This window comes from Amphiprion ocellaris, chromosome 18, assembly GCF_022539595.1.
Source record: "Amphiprion ocellaris isolate individual 3 ecotype Okinawa chromosome 18, ASM2253959v1, whole genome shotgun sequence".
Taxonomy (NCBI): domain Eukaryota; kingdom Metazoa; phylum Chordata; class Actinopteri; family Pomacentridae; genus Amphiprion; species Amphiprion ocellaris.
This window is the reverse complement of record NC_072783.1, coordinates 6,149,099-6,159,909: the sequence shown is the minus strand read 5'-3', so window position 1 is coordinate 6,159,909 and position 10,811 is coordinate 6,149,099. Positions and strand designations below refer to the sequence as shown.

The 10,811-nt window shown below is 39.1% G+C and overlaps 1 protein-coding gene across 3 annotated transcripts; it reads left to right on the top strand.

Moving 5' to 3' along the window:
* Window positions 1-88: 88 nt before the first annotated feature.
* On the top strand, window positions 89-9,438 carry LOC111565200 (5-hydroxytryptamine receptor 3A-like). 3 transcript variants are annotated; one of them, XM_055004184.1, is made up of 13 exons: window positions 89-362; window positions 742-918; window positions 3,257-3,326; window positions 3,715-3,764; window positions 4,170-4,333; window positions 4,643-4,687; window positions 4,846-4,955; window positions 6,157-6,326; window positions 6,442-6,602; window positions 7,263-7,473; window positions 7,581-7,754; window positions 7,861-7,931; window positions 8,151-9,438. In XM_055004184.1, exons 2-13 carry the CDS (start codon window positions 876-878, stop codon window positions 8,367-8,369), a joined length of 1,488 nt encoding a protein of 495 aa, XP_054860159.1. In that variant the 5' UTR covers window positions 89-362; window positions 742-875; the 3' UTR covers window positions 8,370-9,438. The 3 variants fall into 3 exon arrangements, with proteins under 3 accessions (XP_054860159.1, XP_054860160.1, XP_054860158.1); XM_055004185.1 differs by having other exon boundaries at window positions 89-918; window positions 3,257-3,304; window positions 3,714-3,764; XM_055004183.1 differs by having other exon boundaries at window positions 89-918.
* The last annotated feature ends 1,373 nt before the right edge of the window (window positions 9,439-10,811 follow it).

The window sequence follows — 10,811 nt, the reverse complement described above, 5'->3', positions numbered from 1 at the left end:
CACATGACTTGTTTAGCACAAGTTGAAGTGTTTTAACTGATGTGTGCTACAGACAGTGCTGTCCACTGATTATTGTGTACAACGTCAGTATTCCTGAAGCTCACTCAGTGCTACTGGCTGCTTTGATGTCCACTGCAGGGTGGATGTGAGTAGAAACACTCCTGAAGTAGTATGCAGACGCCACAAGCTTCAACATTCCTTTCAATTTTTGCATGGACAACGTTGGACGCCATGCAGTTGTAGCAATTCTGAACCTTCCGTGGGATTAAAAGTCTCTTAGTTGGATCAGTTCCTACATTAGAAAATATAACCTACCTTCTTCTTTGGGGAAACAACAGTAAAAAAGTGTCTAGAATCTGGAGGTAAGTGAGGATTTTGTTGAGCATATTTAACCATCAAGGCTAAACTTTGTAATGTCTTATGTGTGCATAGTGAGTTTAAGCACAGTTTTTATAGTAAAATGGAAATACATTCATGAATACAGTCAGTTTCTGAGGCAAGAAAGTAAATTTTCCTTTGAAAGTATGACATCATACCTGAGATTTGCTGTATATTTACTGTTAGGAAATCTTGTAGCCTGTTAAGCATTGAACTAAATTCTGATGCAACTCCTACATACATACATGTATATATACATATGCATCAGTAGTGGAAGTGAGAATTAAGCAGCTGTTGGTTTAATAGGAAAGCTGATCTGCCCACAGTCCATTAAGTGGTGGGTTTGCTGACGTTTCCTGGCAGCTTTGTTCCATCAGGGACTTTTTATATGGTCGATCATCACATTTGCCCTGCCCTGCTCCACTGGTATAAAGTACATGAGGAAACATCTCTGCACAGCACAGAGACAACAGGACGCTCACTGACCTCCCACAGCCATGATGCCTGCAGGCTGCTTCTTCTTTCTGCTTCTCCTCACAGGTAAGATTTATATATTTATTCACTGATCCTTTATGCATCTTTTTAATTAAATTGCTTCTGCTTACTAGTGACAAAAATATTTCACTGTACAGATAGATGCTCTCATGGGCAACCATTGACTTTCTGTGTAAAATGTGTCCTGTTCTTGAAGTTTAAATACTCAGTTTTCACAGAATTTTACAATACGAATGGTATATGAAGTGTAAATAAAACCTTTATTTGTTATCTGGCCACAGATCACAGATAGTTTGGTTTTGTCTGATATTTCTGTTTCCAGCCAAATACTGTGGAGGTGAATGAAAAGCGACATTTTAAAAAGTCAATAGCAGCATCTGAAATTATACTTTTTCTCTTCCTATGGTTTAGAGACAGTGACACTGAGAAAAAGGCAGGAGGCAGAGCTGAAGATAGCAGAGATTGAAATGTTGAGGTTCTCTTTGGGAGTGACCAAGATGGACAGTAGTGGTGTGCGATACTGCAAGATTTGGTATCGATACGATACCAAGTGAATACAGGACCAGTATTGCCGATATCGATACTGATACCGATACTCCAGACTACATTTCCAGTGGAAGATATTTTTTGTTGCCCCCCCAATTGTCTTTGATAGTAAAGAGTGACAGACATTGTCAGTTTACAGGTGAAACACCTCACGAGCTGAACATTTGCTTATCGACAGACATTTACCGATGTTCCCTGAACGCCTCACAGCACAGACTGTGGTAGATGCTGCTCAGTAGCTGGTGATCAAACAGGTGTGAGACTAAAATTTACTGTGAAAGGAGTGAGATAAAGTGTCCTCATTTCAAAGTAGTCCAAGATGAAAGCGACTGATTTTATCCATGTGTTGTTCTCTATGAGCGGAGAAAACAGCTCACCTAAGTGTTCTACGTATTTTAAAAGCGGAGCGCATTTTTAAATTTTAAAGGCCGCAGTCAATTGTTTTCTTATAGTGGTTACAATCTAAAAATCATGATTGTGATTAATGATTATTTAAGTTACAGCACTAGTCTTTGTAATTGTGTCTGGTTCAGTATGTTCCTGGCTGCAGTCTGATCATCAGCTGTGTCTCAGTCGGACTTCTCCCTCTCTGCTTCCTCTTTCCTCAGTGTTGGTTGAGGAACGTCCGACATCTAAACAGCTCATTCTACACATCAGACAGGAACAGACTGACAGAGCCACGGAAGAAATTAAAGTTATACTTTCCACCACTATGATTTATGATGTAGCTGAGTCTGCTTGTTTGTTTGTCTGGCACCGCTGAGTCACATGACGGTACAACATCCAATCACAAGAGGAGGATTAGCTGCTGCTCCTCAGATGGAGGACCTCTGACAGCCAATCAGGTCGCCTGTTGTTGAAGCCGCATCAGTGCAGACATACAGGACAGAAACTGAAACTAAAGTATCGATATCCTTGCACTGGTATCATTCAATATCAATACCAACGCGGGTATCAATATTATCGATATTTGGATCGATCCGCCCACCTCTAATGGACAGGATGAGGAATGAGGACATCAGAGGGACAGTGCAGGTTAGATGTTTTGGAGATAAAGCCAGAGAGACTAGACTGAGATGGTTTGGACATGTACAGAGGAGGGATGGTGAATATATCGGTAGAAGGATGCTGAGTTTTGAACTGCCAGGCAAGAGGCCTAGAGGAAGATCAGAGAGGAGGTTTATGGATGCAGTGAAAGAGGACATGAAGTAAGTTGGTGTGAGAGAAGAGGATGCAGAGGATGGAGTTAGATGGAAGCAGATGATTCGCTGTGGTGACCCCTGAAGGGAAAAGCCATAAGGAAAACAAGGAGATACTTTTTCTCTTTTATTTCTATTTTGATTAGTAATTTTCAGTGAACTGTAATTGTACAGGAAGTAATATAAAATTTTAGAGTTACTTTCAGTAAAATTAAGATTTTCTTTTATAGTATATTTAGAGCGCTCCAAAGAAAAACGACAATGACATGAATGCAGAATATTCAATTCAACTGTTTATTGAGGCTTTGCATTAACTGGAGTGTCTTGTGTTTCTTTGTTAAATTAAAGCAAGAATTTCTGTTTTAATGAAAAGTTAAAATCAACATATAAAACAGTGTAAAACACTTGGATAAATTTGGGGAACCAGCAACTTTTCACTAATTGGACAGCTGACTAAGTGTTAAAATGAAATCATATGAGCATGTCTCGATATTACAGCTGCTCTTCCTGAATTTATTTCCAGTTTTAAAAAACAAATAAATGCAATCAACATTTCATCACACTACAACATGTAAAGCAGGAGATGTGTATGGATGGAAATTATACTGAAAAAACACCTGTGTGCTCCTTTCTGTCAGGTGGAAAGGCCTCCGATTCAGAGCAACAAGTGCCTGATGATCATGAACGTGAGTTTGAGGAGATTCCAGGGAGATGATAAACTCAGATATGTCCAAACATAAATATTCTTTCATGCTTGTTTCCTCTGACCATGATAATAGAATGCCTATCCTTGGTTAAAGCATCCATCCATTCATTACCTTATACACCACTTCATCCTCATTAGGGTTGCAGGGGTGCTGGAGTCTATCCCAGCTGACTGAGGTGAAGGCAGGAGACACCTGGACAAGTCACCAATCTGTCACAGGGCTACATATACAGACAAACAATCACACTCACATTCACACCAACGGGCAATTTAGAATAATTAATAATTAACCTCAGCATGTTTTTGGACTGTGGGAGGAAGCCGGAGAACCCGGAGGAAACCCATTCATGGAAACAATGGTGAAAATAGTACATTGTGTTTTCCCTCAGGTGGAAATACTTCCAGTTTAGAGTCTACAGAACTTCGTGGTAATGAAACAGGTACAAAACAAGCAGTTTTTATTTGTATTATTGGATGCATGAAGATTGACCTGCCCTGGTGTCTGATTCTGGGACTGAACTTTGATCCCAGAATAGATTTTCAGTAAAATATTGAGTTATTTTGATTTGAACAACACGCAGTTAGATGATGGATTTCAAATGGAGAGTCCTATTTAGGTTTGAATGTCTGCAAAAATGTACAAATTTAACTTAGTGGACTGATTAGTTAAACATGTAGTCTTGGAAGAGCATCTCAAATTAATCTTTCACCTACTGTTTGTCATTTTTAAATAAAATGTTAAGAAATTGTGAGACCAGTTGTTTTAAAAAGCAGAAATTAGAGTATGGAAACTATCATTTCTTAGTTTTTTTCCTGATTGAGAATTTGTCTTGACGTCATTTCAGGTGATAAACCCAAACGTAGCTATAAGTGCAACTTCCAAGCTGTTATAAACTACCTGAAACTGATCGAAGACAAGCCTAAATACACCATGAGCCGGCCAGTTGAAGATCACAGTACTGCTACACTGATATATGTTTCCATGGCGATTTATGCCATCCTTGATGTGGTAAGTTATTCAAGCTTTCTAAGTCAATGTGGTGTTTAATGATGATAATCATTCTATTTTTGGAGGAAGGAGATTATCTAAAACATTTTGTGAATCAATCTTAAGCAAATTTTTCGTTTTAACTGTGGATAGTTGTAGTGGTCAAAAGACAATTAACTTTCCGTAATTTTGTGTAAACTGGGCCTACACTGGTTTGTACTGCCTAAAGAAAATCTGCCCACACTCTAACAGTGGCAGTGTTTATTGTCAGATAAAGTCTATGACTTCTGCAGCTGGAAACATTTTCACTCTGTATTTCTTTGCTCATAGAGAGAACGCGACCAGACTTTTGTTTCTTACGTATGGATTTGGTTGGTGAGTTTCCTCTTGCAGCATTTCTCACTTGGTCGAATACTGCCACAAATCATTAGTTCTAACTTGCATCTTGTAATTCTTTGTCGTTTTTCCATTTCTTATATTGTCTTTGCCACAACATGCACACACCCAACCCAAAATCATTTCTGCCTCCTCAGAATTGGTACAATGAGCACATTTCTTGGAATCCATCTGACTTCTGTGGACTTGAACATATAACAGCCCCGACTGAATTTTTGTGGATGCCAGATCTAACCATTAAAGAGATGTGAGTTTAGATATATGCACATGTACTCATGCATAGATTTACATACAGACGACAGTAAGTGTTGATTACGGTATTAGTATTATGCTATCATTTAGGAATGGCAAGTTTACATGCACTTGTAAAGACCATGTATAGCATGGCAATCTCAAGTTTCCAATAACTCCTAGAACTCTTCATTTCTTCTGATGGAAACATTGAAACACAATGGCTTTTGTCACAAAAAACAATCATGCATTTTTGGTTGTTTTACAGATTTTTCATAGGTCTTCTGAAAACATGACCGAATCTGCTGGGTCAAAAATATACATACAGCAATATGAATTATCAGTTTTGATTGTGGCGAAAGCTCTTGCCTTCATCAGAAGCGTCTCACTGACAGCCTGTGACATGTCAGTTGGCATTTTCTGGCATTTGCGGCCCAGTAGACTCGCCAGATTCGCCGGGCCAACCACACCCACGCCGTAATGGCATGTCATGGTGAGCCCAACGGTCATTAAATTTACACACGAGGAGGCCAGAACATAGTTACAACCATATTCCAACCAGACAATGACCCCAAACACACATCAAAAGTTGCAAAGAAATAGCTAGATTAGGCTTGAGTTGAGGTTTTGGACTTTCCTCCCCAAAGTTCTGACTTAAACTACATCAAGAATCTGACTGTGCTGAAGAAACAAGTCTGTGTAAGGATGCCAACAAATTTAGTCGAACTGCATTAATTCTGTCATGAGGAGTGGTCAGAAATACAACCAGAAGCTTCTGGATGATGACCAAAATCAACTAATTGAGGTGAAAATGTTCAAGGAAGGTTTGCCAAATACCAGCATTGCTGTATGTATATTTTTGTTCCAGCAGATTTTGTCACATTTCCAGAAGACCGACAAGAAATTAATAAAATAATCAAAAATACATGACTGCTTTTTGTACCAAAGAGTGTTTCAAATTATTCCATCATAAAAATTAAGAGTTACGAGAGTTGTTGGAGCTCAAGATCGCCATGATTCACGTGATCTCTACAAATGTATGTCATCTTCTGTTCTCAACTGTATTTCAACCACACTTTCTACAGTAAGTTGCCATTTGCACTATAATGTCAATTGTGTTTTTCAGTCTAATAGATGCTGCAGTTATGTGACATTCAGTTTAAAGCATAAGCCATTTGCCATAATATGTGTATTTGTTCTCATTTGCTCTCATACAGGACAGAGAAGGACAAAATCCATCCAAGTCCTTACCTCAAAATTAACCATGATGGTGTGGTTGAATATCGGGATGATCAGGTGGTGGTCAGCACCTGCAAGATGCATATTTTCAAATTTCCCTTTGACACTCAGACATGCAGTTTCTCCTTCAAGTCTGTCTTGTACTCTGGTGAGCCCTGAACAAGTTCTACTCAAGTGTGTTGTTTCTTGAACACACAACATCATTCATTCCGTCATTGTTGATCTGCAAGTGTCACCTCACACCTATTTTTCCCCCATTTCAGATAAAGAAGTGCAGATACTCTTCAACCCAAACAGTAAAGAGCTCACGGAGTATTCTCGTAAGGTGATACAGACGCGGTATGAATGGCTGTTCGTCAGCTTGACTTCCGAAAACACAACCGAAGACTTGTATTTTATCAACCAAACTGCAATTGTTTACTCTGTAAGTATTTCTGGATGAAGGCACAGAACTGTTGCAGTACCACTGAAAAGCTTCATTTTTCAAAGTCTGTCTGTGTTCAGCTCACAGTATTTTTGATATTTTCATCATAATCTCTCTGGACTGGAGATTAGATTCACTCCTGTGTTCCAGGTATACTTCCATATATCAGACTGACACTGTGTTACGTTACTGCTAATGCAAACTCAACTTTTCTTGCTGTTGCTGCTTCACATTGTAAGCTTTTCACTGGCAAACTTGTTTGGCACCAAGTTAGTGTTGCTTCATTGGCTGTGCAGTGCTTTTGTTTAAAAACAAAAAACAAAAAAAAAAACAAACTAATTTTAGATACCAATTCATATACCATTTCAATGTACCAAACTGGTATATTGAAATATTGGGAGGACTAGTACAAACTGAAACATCCACTGTGAACTGAAGATAAATAGGGTTGGAAACAGCAAACCTCCAACATGTCATAAAAGTAAAAACCATTTCTTTACATGGGACAAACAGTCACATTCATTCACAGGGTGACAACCTGAACCATCTAGTGCATTAACTTATACTTTTGATATTTTCATTTGTTGCCTTTTAATGTGTTTCTTTAAACAAAAATCAATTTAGATTGATACAATATTTACTTCTTTGCAATATTGTCAGATCACCATGAAGAGGAGGGCTATCCTCTACGTTGCCAACTTCTTGCTGCCTGTCTTCTTCTTCTTGTGTCTGGACTTGGCCTCCCTCCTGATTTCCCACAGAGGAGGTGAGAAGCTCAGCTTCAAGGTCACTGTGCTGCTTGCTGTCACAGTGATGCAGCTTATTCTCAATGAAATTCTGCCTGCATCATCACACAGGATCCCACTTATAGGTAAAGAGCCCTGCTTTTATTGGACTGCTCTTCATTGAGCAAGAACATCACATACTGACTCAGTGAGTAGTGATTTGTCCACATTAATGATGCTTCTTGCTTCTCAGCGACCTACTGCATTGGGGTTTTTGGTATGATGCTGCTCAGCCTCATGGAGACAATTTTTGTGATGTATCTGATGGAGAAAGACTTCCAAGACGATGAGACTGACGGAGACCAAAGCCTGAATGAGATCCATGAGGACAAACTGGACAAAGGCAACTTCCACAGCTGTTTCAGAGGTGAGATTCTACTGACACAAAGACTTACTATACATGTTCACAGATGAAATAATAATCACTTTAATATGATTGCTTACATGTCTAAGTGTCTGTTATGTCCTTCCAGGAGTAAAGAAATGTGTTCACTGTGCATCTGTAAATGATGCATCTGCTGATGAAACATCTGTGCCCAAAGAGGTTAGAACCACATTTCAAAGGGTTGGTTTACACAAATGGAAAAAGTAAAGCTGACTTGAATTATATTTGTAGAAGGAATTGTTCAGTTCTTCAAACAGGACGAGCAAAGTTCCCATTGGCCTCACTGTAAAAGTGACATCAAGAAGAAACTGAATGCATCAGCTATTAGTGTCATTTGATCTATCATCTCATGACTGTTCTACTAAATCCCTACTGCAGGGCAGCAGCCAGCTGACGGAGGTGTCTCTTGCCTTGGAAAAGGTCTCAGATGAGCTTGGAGAGATCGACAGAAAAATGATTCAACTCAGCAGCAACAAGGAGGAGAAGTCCGGCTACTGGACCAGAATGGCAAAAAAAATCGACAAGGCTTTCTCTATTATATATGTCATATCTGCTTCTATGTTTTTAGTTACCATCTTTACAGTGTGGGCTACTTAAGATGTTGATGAGTAGTAAAGTCTGAAAAGAGGTTGAATTCACCATTCATTTAACACTAGCATTAACTATTATGTAGGATTGCAGCCATGATTCGTAGAGACGTTGGTCTGGTGGGAGTGGCTTCGGACAGAGAGAGGAGAGCTGAAGGTGTCTTTGGTCTCGGATATTGTTCAGTTTAGTTCTAGTGTCATTCTGGAAAGTTCTCTGTCCTAGTGTGTCTTTTGTGTTTTTACTTCCTCCCTTTGTCTCGCTTTCCCTCCTTTTTTGATTGCCCCAACTGGTTTGACCTGTGTCTTCTTCCCTATTTACTTGTCTGTGCATAATAGTCCTGCATCTTTCTTTGTCCATCACCAGTTTGTCTTGTTTGTCTTCCTGTTCAGTTCCCTCGTGTGTTCCAGCCTGATTCCTTCCTTGTTCCTTATGTGCTGCTATTGTTCCAGAGGTTTGAGAACACTGTTTCCTGGTATGTAACATAATCTGACATCTTTCATAGTTATCCCAAAAGTTCCATTTAAAACATTCTGTCTTCACTTTTTAACTTATATTAACGTCATTTGAAATTACAGATATCATTAAAACATTCTTTGAACATTGGATTAAAATGTTATCTTTAATATATCATTAGAACTTGTAGGTAATGTTAGCCAGTGTTATCGGAACATTCCCTGCTTGCCCTGGGAATTGTGGCAACGCATCTGACACATATACTCATTATTAATCATTAAAAAAAGCAAAAAACTTAATCTTTCAAATGCACAATAACATATATTTAGAAGTGTAATTTAATGGGAGTGTAGCTGTATTAAGACTGGAATTAAATGCTCAACTATACGAATATGGTCCAGTTAAAGGGTTATTCCTTATCTACATTTGCATCTGCGTTTAACATATGAATGTATTATAATGTATCCATGTGATAGATGAAAAATCTTGATATCTCATTCTTAAAACATGCGTTATTTGACTGTAACTTCACTCTTCTCTGTTTTAATGTAGTATACATAAGTTTTGCAATGTGCATTTGTCTCCTAATAAAAGCATGATTACAGCAAAGAAAAACTCCCTGGCACCAGTGGTCCAGGTTCCTCCTTGAACATGTTGAATACCCTTCAAATTAGCATCTGTGAATGGTGCAGCTCTGTCTTTGAGACTTTTGAAAAATCAGCAGATGAGTACTTGCAAGGTATGGTGATATTATCTAAGTCTGCTAGATCACTCCACTGTTCCCATTTTGGACAAAAGTTGTCTGTCAGGGAATCGTCCCAGTCTGTACCATGCTGGCACATCTCCTGGAGGATGATCTTTGCTTTGAGGAGGACTGGTGCCACAAACCCAAGATGGTCAGACATAGAGGCCATTAAGGACAAAATTCCATGGCATGTTGCAGGCAGATCCTTGAGACTGACATAAGTCATACTCCACATCCCACTGAATCCCAACAGCTCTCATAAGTGGCAGATAATCAAATAAGAAGTACATGTTATTTGCATTCGTTTCTCATTCAGGAGGTGATCTCTGGTACCTCTCTGTCATTTGACATGAATTTGTGGAGTCGGAGTCCACCCATGGTGCAGAGTTCATGAGCGTCTATGGCGAGCTGGATAGTATCTTGAGTGCTTTCAACATGTGACCCCATCATCCACGTTAAAGCCCAGCATGATCAATCATGGGCCTCGGGGGTGAAGCTGGTGGTTTTCCTTTGCTGTATGCTTAAGCCCGTGGATTGTGCATCCATGAGAGACCGAAAAGATGTACTTTCTTACGGAGCCTAGCAGCCTGGGAGCTGAGGTCTACATAACAGGTGTAGATGTCAGACTTACTACACTCAACTGTAGTACAGATTGCATAATACTCGGTAAACAAGGTCCTTTGAAGTTCTTCAAATGCAAAATCCAAAAATTTTGAAAATGTCCAGAGCCTCAGTTCAAAATGAGTAGCACTAATAAATTGTCTTGCGGGCACTGAAATTGCTGTAAATGTCCATGAAAACACAATAAACAAGATTTTGAAAGTAGATAAGATGTAAAGGCTCAAAATTCTGTAGTCACTCTTGTTTAGCAGGTGAGTATTAAATGGTCACTGGATCCAACTCAAAGGTTGTCAACAATGTAAAATTGGATGTAGTTCTCAGTTCTGTATCAATGCCAATGAATGACTATACTTGATGACTGCACTGAGTCCATCAGGCTGCTGCTTTGTTTGCTAAGGTGGATAATGTGCTGAGACACAGGAACATGCAGTCTGATTACTCATTTAGTCATTTTGGTGTTATTTTCATTTCTGTAGATTTTCCTCTTCAATGCTTCACTCAGCAAGTTTTGAACTTGTAGATTATCAGTACAAAAGAAGGATTTTTAAGATGATTAGATGATTATTATACAGCTGCTCCTATCTGTTTGTTCTGATGGAGCTCTGTTCATGTCTTGTGTACTTAACTGTGGT

Excerpts from the sequence above, each read along its gene's own strand:
- LOC111565200 (XM_055004184.1), top strand. The coding sequence starts at position 876 with ATGATGCCTGCAGGCTGCTTCTTCTTTCTGCTTCTCCTCACAG. Across the intron at positions 4,334-4,642 it reads TTTATGCCATCCTTGATGTG|AGAGAACGCGACCAGACTTT; the intron begins GTAAGTTATTCA and ends CTTTGCTCATAG. Across the intron at positions 6,603-7,262 it reads AAACTGCAATTGTTTACTCT|ATCACCATGAAGAGGAGGGC; the intron begins GTAAGTATTTCT and ends CAATATTGTCAG.